This window comes from Anolis carolinensis, unplaced genomic scaffold (genome assembly GCF_035594765.1).
Source record: "Anolis carolinensis isolate JA03-04 unplaced genomic scaffold, rAnoCar3.1.pri scaffold_7, whole genome shotgun sequence".
NCBI classification, from domain to species: Eukaryota; Metazoa; Chordata; class Lepidosauria; order Squamata; family Dactyloidae; genus Anolis; species Anolis carolinensis.
In genome coordinates this window covers 30,052,586-30,069,437 of record NW_026943818.1, presented here as the reverse complement: position 1 = coordinate 30,069,437, position 16,852 = coordinate 30,052,586, and the positions used below count along the sequence as shown (strand labels likewise).

The 16,852-nt window shown below is 43.7% G+C and overlaps 2 protein-coding genes across 2 annotated transcripts in view; both read right to left on the bottom strand.

The window, feature by feature from the left end:
- Positions 1–1,680: 1,680 nt before the first annotated feature.
- On the bottom strand, positions 1,681–7,888 carry LOC100562327 (leucine-rich repeat-containing protein 75A). The gene is made up of 4 exons (XM_008125031.2): positions 7,434–7,888; positions 5,063–5,191; positions 4,384–4,508; positions 1,681–3,486 (listed from the first exon to the last, which is right to left on the bottom strand). The coding sequence occupies exons 1-4, from the start codon at positions 7,776–7,778 to the stop codon at positions 2,904–2,906; spliced, it is 1,182 nt and encodes a 393-aa protein (XP_008123238.2). The 5' UTR covers positions 7,779–7,888; the 3' UTR covers positions 1,681–2,903.
- A 1,885-nt stretch (positions 7,889–9,773) lies between these two features.
- Positions 9,774–16,852, bottom strand: part of tmem248 (transmembrane protein 248) — a 12,377-nt gene continuing 5,298 nt past the window's right edge. The window contains exons 3-7 of the mRNA XM_062959248.1: positions 16,273–16,582; positions 13,365–13,515; positions 13,078–13,261; positions 11,175–11,330; positions 9,774–11,092 (exon numbers count right to left, since the gene is read on the bottom strand). Of these exons, the coding sequence (XP_062815318.1) occupies positions 11,072–11,092; positions 11,175–11,330; positions 13,078–13,261; positions 13,365–13,515; positions 16,273–16,582 (822 nt within the window). The 3' untranslated portion in view covers positions 9,774–11,071. The remainder of the gene's footprint in view (positions 11,093–11,174; positions 11,331–13,077; positions 13,262–13,364; positions 13,516–16,272; positions 16,583–16,852) is intronic.

Below are 16,852 nucleotides of genomic sequence, written 5' to 3'. Positions count from 1 at the left end.
GATTGTTTCCTGTCTGGAATTCCTGTGGACTCGCAGGCCTGGGATAGTGAGCATTTATCGCACTTTAACTCTCCTTTTTATAAAGAAACAGCTCTCTCTTTGACACCAAGGTGGCCTTTGTGATCATTCGGAAGACCGTTTCCAGACTCAGGGCAAAATGCAACGGTTCTTCTCCCATCCTCTGTTCGTTCCCAGAGATTTTACTTAGTTTCAGGCGAATGGCGCAACAAGCAAAATGTCTGCATTTCCCTCCCCAATAAAAACACCCAAAATAAAAGGGTAATGAAATTTCGGCCTAGGACAAAACAACAAAACTACACATCCCAGAAACACTAAACTTGGCAGCACAACCCCTCATCCAGGCCTCTACGTTCATCCAACAAAAAGAAAAGAAAAAGAAAGTCCTCATTAGAGGGAGAGGAATAATTGTTTTTATCCCATTGTTGCCAGTTAGAAGGCTAAGCTCCGCCCACTTGGTCTCCTAGCAACCCACTCAGCCCAGGGGACAGGCAGAGTTAGGCCTCACTTAGGCCTCTTCCACACTGCCTATAAAATACAGATTATCAGATTTGAACTGGATTACAATATATGGCAGTGTAGACTCAAGGCCCTTCCACACAGCTATATAACCCATTTATAATCCTATGTTATCTGCTTTGAACTGGATTATCTTGAGTCCACACTGCCATATAATCCACTTCAGTGTGCATTTTATACAGCTGTGTAGAAGGGGCCTCATATAATCCAGTTCTAAGCAGATAATATAAGATTATAAATATAATATGTAATAATTACTGTGATATAATAATACAGAACAATATAATCTCTAAAATCAGGACAGTAAATAAAGAACAACACTCTGAAAGCATAAGCCACAGCAACGCGTGGCCGGGCAAAGCTAGTATATATCTATATCTATATATCTATATATCTATATATATTGTTTCTTACTGCCAATATTATTTCCTTGTGCAATGTCTTTCCCTCCATGTATGTATATATCAAATTGAAGCAAAGTGACCTCGCTGTGAACTCTGGCCAAGCATGCCTCGACCTGGGTGACTGGCTTGCCCCAGGCTCATGCTAATGGAACGGTCTCAGAACAAGGCCACCCTCCTCCCCTTGGATTCTGAATATCACTCTCTACAGGGCACAATGGATTTCCCCAGACCTCGGAGGACACTGATGTCAGGCCACCCGGGAGAAACCCCTTGGGACACTTTGGAAACTATTCGTCTTAAAAAGACTCCCATTCATGGAACTGGCCAAATCCATCAATGGATCCACAAGCATGGTTGAGTCACAGATGGGGCTCATGCCCTCATTGGAGGACGTCAACAAAGCCTGCTTGACGGACATGTCAGCGTGTCCGGTCATATCCCCATGCCTGTCAACATTGGAAGCCATGGCTACATAGGAAGTAGAGGGCTATTTATCCCATCCTCTGCTGTGTGATGCAATCCAAGTTTAACCCTTTGCACACTGGTATAGTAAGCAGTCTATGATGCAATCACAGTGTATGATGCAATCTCCAGCACACATTGCACCACCATGACTCAATTACATTTAAACAACTCTATATACAATCATTCCCACTTCAACAATATCCCCGTGCCTGTCAACATTGGAAGCCTGGTCTGCAGACTTCAACAAAGCCTGCTTGACGGACATGTCAGCGTGTCCGGTCATATCCCCATTATTTATTTTATTTATTTACTTACAGTATTTATATCCCACCCTCCTTTCTCAGGGCGGATTACAATGAACACATATATGGCAAACATTCACTGCCAACAGACAAACAACATACATTAGACAGACTCAGAGGCATTTTTAACATTTTTCCAGCTTCGCGATTCCGGCCACAGGGGGAGCTGTTGCTTCACCGTCCAGAAGTGGCTGTACTTCCTCATTCCTTTCCTCGTGTTTTGCTGGCAGTTTTATGGTGTTGTAAATTAGCCTCCCTGCATAAAGCGTCCCTAAATTTCCCTAATTGACAGGTGCAACTGTCTTTCGGGGCTGCACAGGTCAACAGCAAGCCGGGGCTATTAATGGTCGGAGGCTTAACCCGACCCGGGCTTCGAACTGATGACCTCTCGGTCAGTAGTGATTTATTGCAGCTGGTTACTAGCCAGGTGCGCCACAGTCCTGGTCTACAGACGTCAACAAAGCCTGCTTGACGGACATATCAGCGTGTCCGGTCATATCCCCATGCCTGTCAACATTGGAAGCCATGGCTACATAGGAAATAGAGGGCTATTTATCTCATCCTCTGCTGTGTGATGCAATCCAAGTTTAACCCTTTACACACTGGTATAGTAAGCAGTATATGATGCAATCTCCAGCACACATTGCACCACCATGAATGGCTACATGGAGTCCTGGTCTGCAGACGTCAACAAAGCCTGCTTGACGGACAGGTCAGCGTGTCCAGTCATATCCCCATGCCTGTCAACATTGGAAGCCATGGCTACATGGAGTCCTGGCCTGCAGACGTCAACAAAGCCTGCTTGACGGACAGGTCAGCGTGTCCAGTCATATCCCCATGCCTGTCAACATTGGAAGCCATGGCTACATGGAGTCCTGGCCTGCAGACGTCAACAAAGCCTGCTTGACGGACAGGTCAGCGTGTCCAGTCATATCCCCATGCCTGTCAACATTGGAAGCCATGGCTACATAGGAAATAGAGGGCTATTTATCCCATCCTCTGCTGTCTGATGCAATCCAAGTTTAGCCCTTTAGACACTGGTATAGTAAGTCCTGGTCTCCAAGGCTGACGTAAACAAGGCCGGGCTCCCTTGCAAAAAGGTAAACACGTGATGCGAGTTCCGTGGGATTGCTTCCTCTTTCCTTGCGAGCGGTGGTTTGGGGGCAACCGGATGCCACCCTCCTCTCCTCCTTCCTTACTTTCTTGCTTCCTTCCCCGGCCAATGTCCAAATGCTCCTCCCGTTTTCCGCAGGCCGAGTGAGCGAACGGACTGACCGGGCGATGCTGCTGGCGGGGCAGGGCAGGGCGGGGTCCTGGTCCAGGTCCGGCTCACGTCTGGAGCGGCTCGGCCTCGAGGATGGTGGGCAGGGCGCCCTGGGCGGGGGGGGCAGCGTCGGCGCAGCGCCAGCAGGAAGGGCTGCGGAAGGGAGAAGATGTCCTCGTTGTTGCCCAGGTCGACCCAGGCCAGGCGCGGGAAGCGGCGCGGGTCCTTGAGCGCCTCGGTCATCTCGCGCAGGACGGCCCGGGTCAGCCGGTTCCCGTTGAGGGAGAGGGCGGCCAGGGCCGGGAGGGGCGCCAGCGCCGGGAGCAGCCCCCCCAGGAAGAGCTCGTCCGTCAGCTCCGTGAAGGCCAGCGACAGGCTCTCCACCCGCCTGCCCGCCTCCCCGCCCAGGAAGGCCGACAGCCGCTCCAGCTCCTTGGCGCCCAAGGGGATGCCCGACAGGTCCAGCGCCGAGGAGCCCGAGGGGGGCAGCGGGCGGCACAGCAGGGCCTTCAGGCTGCACGTGGGGCAGGGACAGGCGGGAGGAAGAAAGAGAGAGAGAGAGAGAAGGAGAAGGGGCAGTCAGGGTTGGGCAGGCACACCTGGGGAGACACACCTGCATGCCCTCAGGAGCCGCGTTGCATAGGAATCATCTATATATATATATATAAAAGGGTAATGGTGTCACGGCGCCGCACAAAATAGTAATCATAATAATAATAATAATAATAATAATTTGTTAATATTATGGCACACCTGCAGGCCCTCAGTAGCCGCGTTGCATAGTAATCATATATATATATATATATATATATATATATATATATATATATATATGGGTAATGGTATCACGACGCCGGACAAAATAGTAATCATAATAATAATGATAATATTAAATTAATATTAATATTATTATGCCATGCCTGCAGACCCTCAGGAGCTGGGTTTAATAGTAATAATCTATATATATAAAAGGGTAATGGTGTCACGCCGCCGCACAAAATAGTAATAATAATAATAATAATAATTTTATAATAATAATAATAATAATAATAATAATTTGTTATTATTATGGCACACCTGCAGACCCTCAGGAGCCGCGTTGCATAGTAATCATCTATATATATATATATATAAAAGGGTAATGGTATCACGACGCCGGACAAAATAGTAATCATAATAATAATAATAATTTAATAATAATAATAATAATAATAATAATTTGTTAATATTATAGCACACCTGCAGGCCCTCAGGAGCCGGGTTTCATAGTAATAATCTATATATATAAAAGGGTAATGGTATCACGGCGCCGGACAAAATAGTAACAACAACAACAACAATAATAATAATAATAATAATAATAATAATGGTTTAGTAATAATAATAACAGTAATAATACTTTGGTCCTGACCTGGCCTGGGGTTTCTTCTTGGCCAGTCCGGGTCCCCGCCGGGGGTGTCCGAGCTGGGCGTGGGGGCTCAGGTGGTACGTCAGCTGCCGGCAGAGCTTCTCCAGCGCCCCCAGCGCCTCCCCCTCCTAAAAGAAGGACAAGGAACGAGAAACAAATAAGCAAATGATAAATAATATTGCGATAGTAATAATATCTATTATGCACCGATCCATCCACTATATTATCATCATCATCATCATTCACTATTTCAATGAGTCTATCTATTTATTTACTTACTTACTTACAGCATTTATATCCCGCCCTTCTTTCTCACCCCAAAAGGGGACTCAGGGCGGATTACAATGAACACATACATGGCAAACATTCAATGCCAACAGACAAACAACATACAGTATAGACAGACACAGAGGCATTTTAACATTTTTTTTCCAGCTTCACGATTCCGGCCACAGGGGGAGCTGTTGCTTCACCGTCCACTAGTGGCTGTACTTCCTCATTCCTTTCCTCGTGTTTTGCTGGCGGTTTTATGGTGTTGTAAATTAGTTAAATTAGCCTCCCCGCATAAAGCGTACCTAAATTTCCCTACTTGGCAGATGCAACTGACAGATCCCCCCCCCCCAGTGAAATATCCACGGCCGGGAAAGGTCAGGGTCAAGGCCAGGGCCAAGGTCGGACTCACGGGCTTGGGGCAGTGAATGCATCGGGCCAGGCTGATGAGCAGGTCGTGGGTGATGGGGTCGACCAGGTTGCGGAAGCTGGCGTAGCGGTAGAGGACGTCGTCCAGGGAGGTGGACTCCATGCCCAGGTCCTGGCGGGAAGAGGAAGAGGAAGAGGAAGAAGCGCAGGGAAGGACGCGCACACACACCCGCCCACACACCACTTCCCAGATTATTCTGATTATTCTGGGATTATTTAGTTCATATACACCCAAAAATAAAAAAAATGAGCCTGGTTTCATAGTAATAATCTATATATATAAAAGGGTAATGGTATCACGGCACCGGACAAAATAGTAACAATAATAATAATAATAATAATAATAATAATAATAATAATAATAATAATAATAATAATTTGTTAATATTATGGCACACCTGCAGGCCCTCAGGAGCCGGGTTTCATAATAATAATGATAATAATAATGATAATAATAATGATAATAAATTAATATTAATATTATTAGGCCATGCCTGCAGACCCTCAGTAGCCCAGTTTAATAGTAATAATAATAATAATAATAATAATAATAATAATAATAATAATAATTTGTTAATATTATGGCGCACCTGCAGGCCCTCAGGAGCCGGGTTTCATAGTAATAATCTATATATATAAAAGGGTAATGGTATCACGGCACCGGACAAAATAGTAACAATAATAATAATAATAATAATAATAATAATAATAATTTATTAATATTATGGCGCACCTGCAGGCCCTCAGGAGCCGGGTTTCATAGTAATAATCTATATATATAAAAGGGTGATGGAATCGTGGCACCGGACAAAATATTAACAATAATAATAATAATAATAACAATAATTTGTTAATATTATGGCACACCTACAGGCCCTCAGGAGCCGGGTTTCATAGTAATAATCTATATATATAAAAGGGTAATGGTATCACAGCACCGGACAAAATAGTAATAATAATAATAATGATGATGATGATAATAATTTGTTAATATTATGGCACACCTGCAGGCCCTCAGGAGCTGGGTTTCATAGTAATAATCTATATATATAAAAGGGTGATGGAATCGCGGCACCGGAAAAAACAACTAAACTAAATGCCCCCCAACCTCTCATCCACGCCTCTACGTTCATACAACAAAAAGAAAAGAAAAATAAAGTCCTAGCCACAGCAACGCGTGGCCGGGCACAGCTAGTATTCCTATAATAATTTAAAATAGTCACAAAAATATTTCATATTTACGAAAAAAAAATTGAGAAGAATAATAAAAATATATTCCCAAAAATAAAGTCTCTCTCTCTGTATATATACATATCTCTCCTCTTTGGCTTTTCAGTCTCTGGCTGGACGGCCATCTGTTGGGAGGGGTCAAGGGGTGCCCCTCTTGTGGCTGAATGGGGGTGGGTCTGGATGTCCTTTGGGGGTCCACTTCCAACTAGAAGTCATTCATATATATATATATATATATATCTCGAATACATACATACATACAGAGTCTGTGTATATACATCTATCTCTCCTCTTTGGCTTTTCAGTCTCTGGCTGGATGGCCATCTGTTGGGAGGGGTCTGGATGTCCTTTGGGGGTCCACTTCCAACTAGAAGTCTATATATATATATATAGCATACATACATAGAGTCTATGTGTGTATATACATATATCTCTCCTCTTTGGCTTTTCAATCTGGCTGGATGGCCATCTATTGGGAGGGGTCGAGGGGTGTCCCTCGTGTGGCTGAATGGGGGTGGGTTTGGATGTCCTTTGGGGGTCCACTTCCAACTAGAAGTCATATATATATATATATATATATATCTCGAATACATACATACATACAGAGTCTGTGTATATACATCTATCTCTCCTCTTTGGCTTTTCAGTCTCTGGCTGGATGGCCATCTGTTGGGAGGGGTCTGGATGTCCTTTGGGGGTCCACTTCCAACTAGAAGTCTATATATATATATATAGCATACATACATAGAGTCTGTGTGTGTATATACATATATCTCTCCTCTTTGGCTTTTCAATCTGGCTGGAAGGCCATCTGTCGGGAGGGGTCGAGGGGTGCCCCTCTTGTGGCTGAATGGGGGTGGGTCTGGATGTCCTTTGGGGTCCCCATACACATATATTCATACATATATAGTAAGAGAGTGAGTCTCTCTCTCTGTATATATACATATTTCAGTCTCTGGCTGGAGGGCCATCTGTCGGGAGGGGTTGAGAGGTGCCCCCTCTCTTGTGACCGAATGTGTGTGTGTGTGTAGTACTGTCTCTCTGCTCTTTGGCTTTCAGTCTCTGGCTGGCCGGCCATCTGTCGGGAGGGGTCTGGAGGAGGAGGCGGGCGCCCACTGACTGACCTGCCTGAGCCTGCGCAGGAGGGCGTTGGCCTCGAGGGGGCGCCCCTGCCGGGCGAGGCGCAGCATCTCCTGGATCAGCCCCACGCGCCGCAGGTAGGGGGCGCCCGCTTCCGCCGGGGCAGCAGGGGCGGGAGCAGAAGAGGGGCGCGGGGGGCCCAGGCCTAGAGAGGACAGCAGCAGCTCCCCCTTCTCCCAGCCGGAGGACCGCGGCGGAGGAGGAGGAGGAGGAGGCGGCGGCGAAGAGGAGGAGGAGGAGGGCGGCGAGGCGCGGCGCCGGGGCCCTCCCGCCGAGGAGGAAGACGACGACGACGAAGGCGGCGGGGCCTTGCTCGGGCGGGCGCCCATCCTGAGGGAAGCCGGACGCGCCAGCGAGACAGACAGACAGACAGACAGACAGAGAGCGAGCGAGGGAAGCCCCGCCCACGCCCTTCCGCCGCCGCCGCGCCTGTCTAGACGGAAGCCCGCCCCCGCTCGCCTCTTCTTCCGCTTCCGGGAAGTTCCTCTGCGGCTCCCGTCCTTCGCGCGGGAAGAAGACACCACAAACAGTGGACGGTAATAATAATAATAATAATAATAATAATAATAATAATAATAATAATAATAATAATAATAAACCACACAGTCCTATATAATAATAATAATAATACATCACACAGTCCTATATAATAATAATAATAATAATAATAATAATAATAATACATCACACAGTCCTATATAATAATAATAATAATAATAATAATAATAATAATAATAATAATACATCACACAGTCCTAGACACTTGGGAAGTGTTTGACTTGTCATTTTGTGATATGAAACTCAGCATATCTATCTTGTTTGCTGTGTCATAATAATAATAATAATAATAATAATACATCACAGTCCTATATAATAATAATAATAATAATAATAATAAATCACACAGTCCTATATAATAATAATAAAAATAAAAATAATAATAATAATAAACCACACAGTCCTATATAATAATAATAATAATAATAATACATCACACAGTCCTATATAATAATAATAATAATAATAATAATACATCACACAGTCCTATATAATAATAATAATAATAATAATAATAATAATAATACATCACACAGTCCTATATAATAATAATAATAATAATAATAATAATAATAATAATAATAATAATAATACATCACACAGTCCTAGACACTTGGGAAGTGTTTGACTTGTGATTTTGTGATATGAAACTCAGCATATCTATCTTGTTTGCTGTGTCATAATAATAATAATAATAATAATAATAATAATAATACATCACACAGTCCTATATAATAATAATAATAATAATAATAATAATACATCACACAGTCCTATATAATAATAATAATAATAATAAAAATAATAATAATAATAAACCACACAGTCCTATATAATAATAATAATAATAATAATACATCACACAGTCCTATATAATAATAATAATAATAATAATACATCACACAGTCCTATATAATAATAATAATAATAATAATACATCACACAGTCCTATATAATAATAATAATAATAATAATAATAATACATCACACAGTCCTATATAATAATAATAATAATAATAATAATAATAATAATAATAATAATACATCACACAGTCCTAGACACTTGGGAAGTGTTTGACTTGTGATTTTGTGATATGAAACTCAGCATATCTATCTTGTTTGCTGTGTCATAATAATAATAATAATAATAATAATAATAATAATAATAATAATACATCACACAGTCCTATATAATAATAATAATAATATTAATAATAATAATAATATACATCACACAGTCCTAGACACTTGGGAAGTGTTTGTCTTGTGATTTTGTGATATGAAATCCAGCATATCTATCTTGTTTGCTGTGTCATAATAAAATAATAATAATAATATAATAATAATATAATAATAGTAATAATGATAATAATAATAATAATGATAATAATATATAATAATAATAATATAATGATACTAATAGTAATAATGATAATAATAATAATAATGATAATAATATATAATAATAATAATATAATGATAATAATAGTAATAATGATAATAATAATATAATAATAATAATAATAATATTACATCACACAGTCCTAGACACTTGGGAAGTGTTCAACTTGTGGTTTTGTGATACGAAATCCAGCATATCTATCTTGTTTGCTGTGTCATAATAATAATAATAATAATAATAATAATAATAATAATGATGATGATGATGATGATGCGGGATGTGGCTGGACTGTGGCCTGACCCCCCAAAGGACCCCCCCCCCCAAAAGAAGGAACGGCTTGTCAATCATCTCCCTGAAAGGGACGGATGGTCACAGACATTTATTCTCCGCACAGGTGGGTTGGTCAAGCGGTCAGTTGGTCAGTCAGAGAGAGACAAGGAGAGGGCGGGGCCGAGTCCGGAGGAGGAGTGACGGGCGGGCGGGCGAGATCAATATGATCCAAACAAGTTTTGGGTCCAGGCCCAGTCCAAAGGGTCAGAGAGAGGCCGGGGGTCACTCCAGGTCGCGGCAGAAGGAAGGAAGGAAGGAAGGAAAAAGGGAAGGGAGGAGGGAGGGAGAGGGATGCAGCCCAGAGCCCCCGCTGGCAAGTCAAGTGCAAACAACACCCCTCCACCAAACACCCCCCCCCCCCCCCCGGTCCTGACGAGTGTCCGTCAAAAGGAAGTGTCAAACAGGGTCAGTTTGCTTTGGCCAGAAAGGAGCAGGAGGGAAGGAAGGAAGGAAAGATAGATAGATAGAAGGAAGGAAGGATAGAAGGAAGGAAGGAAAGAAAAAAGGAAGGAAGGATGGATAGAAGGAAGGAAGGAAGGAAGGATGGATGGATGGATAGATGGATGGATGGATGGATGGATGGAAAGGATGGAAGGAAGGGAGGAAAGAGGGAGGGAGGGAAGGAAGGAAGGGTGGAAGGAAAGAAGAAAGGATAGAAGGAAGGGAGGAAAAGCAGAGGGAGGATGGATGGACAGACAAAGGGAAGGAGGACAGGATGGATGGATGGATAGGTGAAAGGAAGGAAAGGTGGCGGAAATAATGGAAGGAAGGAGAGGGAGGGAGAGGAGGGAGGAAGGATAAGTGGGTAGGTAGATAGATAGATAGATAGATAGATAGATAGATAGATAGATAGATAGATAGATAGACAGAGACAGACAGATAGATAGAAGAAAGGAAGGAGGACAGAATGGAAGGATGGATAGATAGATAGATAGGAGGAAGGAAGGATAAGCAAGACAGAGAGAGAGGGATGGATGGATGGACAGGAGGAAGAAAGGAGGGAAGGAATGATAAGTAGATAGATAGAAAGACAGGCAAAAAGAAGGAAGGAAGGAAGGTTGGATGGATGGATGGAGAGATCTGTCCTGGCCGGAGTCCCTTCCCGGGAGCGGAGTGGCGTCCGTGTCCGAGGGCCGGGCAGGAGTCACCCATGTCCGCAGTGCCCGGCGGCGCCTCCTCCTCCTCCTCTGCCGGACAGACGGACAGGCAGGCACTTGGCAGCTCTTTGGTGGCAGACCCCTCCTCCTCCTCCTCCTCCTCCTCCACATCAAAAGGGGTCCAGAACGGACGGGCTCGGGTCCGGTTTGCCCGGCAAGTGCAGCCTCGGTCCCGTCAGGCGTCAGAGAAGGCCGTCTGCAGGGGGGTCAGGGGGTCATTGGGGGCGAAGGGCCGCCTTCCCCCCGCGTGTCCCGCGCCCACGTCCTTCCTCGCTCACCTTTTCCGGGGGGCAGAAGTCGGGTCCGCCGCCTCCGCCCTGGCGCAGCTTGACCGGCCGGCCCTTGATGACCGCGTAGCAGAACATGGTGATGACCATCACGAAGAGGAAGTAGCTGGTGTGCATCAGGTGCAGGTTGAGCAGGGAGCGGTCGTCCTGCGGAATGAAGAAGGGGGTATATATACAAAAGGGTGATGGCGTTTCGGCCTAGGACAATAACTATATATACAAAAGGGTGATGGCGTTTCGGCCTAGGACAATAACTATATATACAAAAGGGTGATGGCGTTTCGGCCTAGGACAATAACTATATATACAAAAGGGTGATGGCGTTTCGGCCTTGCACAAAATAACAAAACAACACGCCCCAGAAACACTAAACTTGGCAGTACAAGAAAAAGAAAAATGAAGTCCTAATTAGAGGGAGAGGAATAATTGTTTTTATCCAAAGGCTAAGCTCCGCCCACTTGGTCTCCTAGCAACCCACTCAGCCCTGGGGACAGGCAGAGTTAGGCCTCACTTAGGCCTCTTCCACACTGGCTATAAAATACAGATTATCTGATTTTAACTGGATTATATGGCATTGTAGACTCAAGGCCCTTCCACACAGCTATATAACCCATTTATAATGGACTTAATACTCCGAGAGTGGGAAGGGACCCCCAAAGGCCATCCAGTCCAACCCCATCCAGCCATAAAGGAAGACAGGATTGTTATTATATTATTATCTATTATTACTAATTAATACAATATAATAATATTAATTATCTATCTATCTATATATATATATAAAAGAGTGATGGCATCACGGCGACCCACAAAACAACAAAACTACAGGCCTCCCAACCTGGAAATTTGACAACACAACCCGTCATCCACGCCTCTAGGTTGATACAACAAAAAGAAAAGAAAAATAAAGTCCTAATTAGAGGGAGAGAGGAATAATTGCTTTTATCGAATTGCTGCCAGTTAGAAGGCTAAGCTCCTCCCACTTGGTCTCCTAGCAACCCAATAAAAAATAATTAAAAACACTAAAAAATTAATACAATAAAATACTATAACAGAAAATAACTGAAAATAATACGAGAAAATAATAAAATATAATAAATAAAAAGATAACTTACCATAAAATTTATATTAAAAAAATACAAATAACGTCAAATAAAAATTACACAACAATTTTTAACCAATACCACCACCACTTTGCCACAGCAACGTGTGGCCGGGCACAGCTAGTATATATATATTACATGTAATATTGCTAATGGTATTACAATATATTGATATACGGTATGTAGTAATTACTGTATTTATGAATTTAGCACCAAAATATCATGATACATTGAAAACATTGACCCCAAAAATGTGTTGGATAATCCAGAACGTTGGATAAGCGAGTGTTGGATAAGTGAGACTCTACTGTATATAGACAGACACAGAGGCATTTAACTTTTTTTTCCCCAGCTTCACGATTCCGGCCACAGGGGGAGCTGTTGCTTCACTGTCCACTAGTGGCTGTACTTCCTCATTCCTTTCCTCGTGTTTTGCTGGCAGTTTTTATGGTGTTAGTTAAATTAGCCTCCCCGCATAAAGCGTACCTAAATTTCCCTACTTGACAGATGCAGCTGTCTTTCGGGGCTGCATAGGTCAACAGCAAGCCGGGGCTATTAATGGTCGGGGGGCTTAACCCGACCCGGGCTTTGAACTCATGACCTCTCGGTCAGTAGTGATTTATTGCAGCTGGTTACTAGCCAGCTGTGCCACAGCCCGGCTTATTATTACTACACTATTATCCCAAGAAGGAACATAGGACTATATTATTATTATTATTATTATTATTACTATCCAGCGCATTTCAGGCAGTCGGGGGGGTGGGGTGTGTGTGTGGGGTGTGGGTACTCACGTCGGGGAGGACGAGGGTGAGCTTGGGGTTGAGGGCGTGGTAGAGCTTCCCGACGGCGCCCTTGTAGCACCAGAGCGGGTTGTAGTCCTGGGCCTCCTTGGCCTCCGAGTCCCGGGCCGTGGTGAAGACCTTGTACCAGGACGAGGCGTTGACGTAGCCCTCGGGCGCGCAGTGCGGGGGCTGCCTGCGGAACCACAGGGGCCTCAGTGCTCGCGGGAGCCGGCCGGCCACCCCCGGGACCCCCGCCCGTGCGGGAGGGAGGGGAGGGGAGGGGAGGGAGCGCTTACACGGTGACGGGGAAGACGGCCGAGGCCGCCGTGAGGGTCATGCAGACGGAGAAGACGGCCTGGTCGCAGCGCCCGTGCAGAACGCAGTCGTCCGAGTTCCAGGCGGACGGAAGAGCAAAGGTGATGTTGATCTCCTCGTGCGCTTCTCTGCCTTCCGGGGGGCGGGCAAGAAATATAATCCATAATTAATAATAATAATAATATTAAATAAATAATAATAATAATATAATCTATCTATACATATATAAAAGAGTGATGGCATCAGGGCAGCGGACAAAACAACAAAACTACAGGCCCCCCAACCTCGATATTTGACAACACAACCCATCATCCACGGCTCTAGGTTGATACAACAAAAAGAAAAGAAAAATAAAGTCCTAATTACAGGGAGAGGAATAATTGTTTTTATCCAATTGCTGCCAGTTACAAGGCTAAGTTCCACCCACTTGGTCTCCTAGCAACCCACTCAGCCCAGGGGACAGGCACAAGAGTTTGGAGAGACCCCTAAGGGCCATCCAGCCCAACCCTTTCTACTATGCAGCAGGACACAATCCAAGCATTCACAACACATGGACAACGTATAAATAAAACGTATAAATAAAACCCAACACTACACAGGGACATAGACCCCCTCTACCCTCACCACTTTCCCAGGACACAAACAACCAAATGCATACTCAACATCAAGACAACCATACAACAGACATTCAATACCACCACTACCTCAACCATTTCTCACCAACACCACCAGACTTGGCCACAGCAACGTGTGGCCGGGCACAGCTAGTGATATTATAATATCATTATTGGACCTCAAGATTGAACTTCAAAGAGACTGGTTTCTCACTTGCAAGAAAATATTAATACGTAACAATAATAATAATAATATGATGATGATCTATATATATAAAAGAGTGATGGCATCACGGCAGCGGACAAAACAACAAAAGTAAACTCCCCATAACCTTGAAAATTGACAGCACAACCCCTCATCCACGCCTCTAGGTTGATACAACAAAAAGAAAAGAAAAATAAAGTCCTAATTAGAGAGAGAGAAGAAGAATTGCTTTTATCCCATTGCTGCCAGTTAGAAGGCTAAGCTCCGCCCACTTGGTCTCCTAGCAACCCACTCAGCCCAGGGGGCAGGCAGAGTTAGGCCTCACTTAGGCCTCTTCCACACTACCTATAAAATACAGGTTATCATATTTGAACTGGATTATATGGTAGTGTAGACTCCAAGCCCTTCCACACAGCTGTATAACCCATTTATCATCTTATATTATCTGCTTTGCACTGGATTATCTTGAGTCCACACTGCCATATAATCCACTTCAGTGTGTATTTTATACAGCTGTGAAGAAGGGGCCTCATATAATCCACTTCTAAGCAGATAATATAAGATACTTTATTTCCCATACCACCAGACTTCGCCACAGCAACGCGTGGCTGGGCACAGCTAGTATAGTATAATCATCATCATCATCATCATGTAATATAAATGATATAATGATAATATAATAATACTAAGGTATAATAACAATATATTGTAATATAATGATGTAATAACAATAATAATACAATAATATAATAATAATATAATAACAAAAATAATAATATAATGATATAATAAATACAATAAAAATAATGAGCCTCTCACCTGAGAGGCTATTATTATTATATCATTATATTGTTATTGTATCTGTATACAACAATAACAACAACAACCATGTCGCTCTCACCGGAGAGGCCGACCTATAATAATAATATATTATTATAATAGTATAATAATAATATATTATAACATAACGATGTAATAACAATAATGATATAATAACAAATATAATAATATAATGATATAATAAATACAATAAAAATAATGAGCCTCTCACCCAAGAGGCTATTATTATTATATCATTATATTGTTATAATTGGGCCGGGCTGTGGTGCAGCTGGCTAGTAACCAGCTGCTATAAATCACTACTGACCGAGAGGTCATGAGTTCGAAGCCTGGGTCGGGTTAAGCCTCCGACCATAAAAAACAAAAAAAAAATAGCCCGGCTTGCTGTTGACCTATGCAGCCCCAAAAGACAGTTGCATCTGTCAAGTAGGGAAAATTTAGGTACGCTTTATGCGGGAGGCTAATTTAACTAATCTACAACACCATAAAACTGCTCACGAGGAAAAGAATGAGGAAGAACAGCCACCAATGGACGGTGAAGCAACAGCGCCCCCTGTGGCCGGAATCGTGAAGCTGGAAAGATGTTAAAAAAATGCCTCTGTGTCTGTCTAAAAAACTGAATGTTGTTTGTCTGTTGGCATCGAATGTTTGCCATATATGTGTTCATTGTAATCCGCCCTGAGTCCCCTTCGGGGTGAGAAAGAAGGGCGGGATATAAATACTGTAAATAAATAAATCTATATATACAAAAGAGTGATGGCATCACGGCAGCGGACAAAACAACAAAAGTAAACACCCCACAACCTCGAAAATTGACAGCACAACCCCTCGTCCATGCCTCTAGGTTGATACAACAAAAAGAAAAGAAAAATAAAGTCATAATTAGAGGGAGAGGAATAATTGTTTTTATCCCATCGCTGCCAGTTAGAAGGCTAAGCTCCGCCCACTTGGTCTCCTAGCAACCCACTCAGCCCAAGGGACAGGCAGAGTTAGGCCTCACTTAGGCCTCTTCCACACTGCCTATAAAATACTCACTTGGTCTCCTAGCAACCCACTCAGCCCAGGGGACCCTTTACCCTAACTACCACCAATTCCTCAATACTTTATTTCCCATACCACCATACTTCGCCACAGCAACGCGTGGCCGGGCACAGCTAGTAAATAAATAAATAATTGTATTTGTATACAACAACAACAACAACAACAGCAGCAGCAGCAGCAACAACTCACCGGAGAGGCCGACCTGGTGTCCGGAGACGGAGGAGTGGAGGTGGGTGACGTTCCGGGAGAAGCCCCCGAAGGGCCGCAGGGGGTCGAGGGTCAGGGTGATGCCCACCGAGGTGTTGACCGGGCCGGACTCCTCCGGGGCCTGCGGGGACGAGGTCGAGGGGCGCGACCCCCCCACGGCCACGCCCAGGCCGAGGGGGCCCCCGCCGCCCTCCGGGGGTCCCCCGCTCTCGTTGGCCGGGTGCTTCAGGGTCTCGTTCTCCGACACACAGAAGTCCAGGTCGTTGAAGCGCAGCAGGAAGGTGTTCCAGTCCTGTATCGGGTGGGCGGGATATAGGATTGTATTATGGTACAGTAGAGAACAATAAAGTCCTAATTAGAGGGAAAGGAATAATTGTTTTTATCCAATTACTGCCAGTTAGAGGACTAATCTCTGCCCACTCCCAGGGGACAGGCAGACTTAGGCCTCACTTAGGCCCCTTCCACATTATACAATATATAGATATACAATATTTCATTACCCTTTTATATATATAGATTATATATATTATATTATCATAGAATCATAGAATAGTAGAGTTGG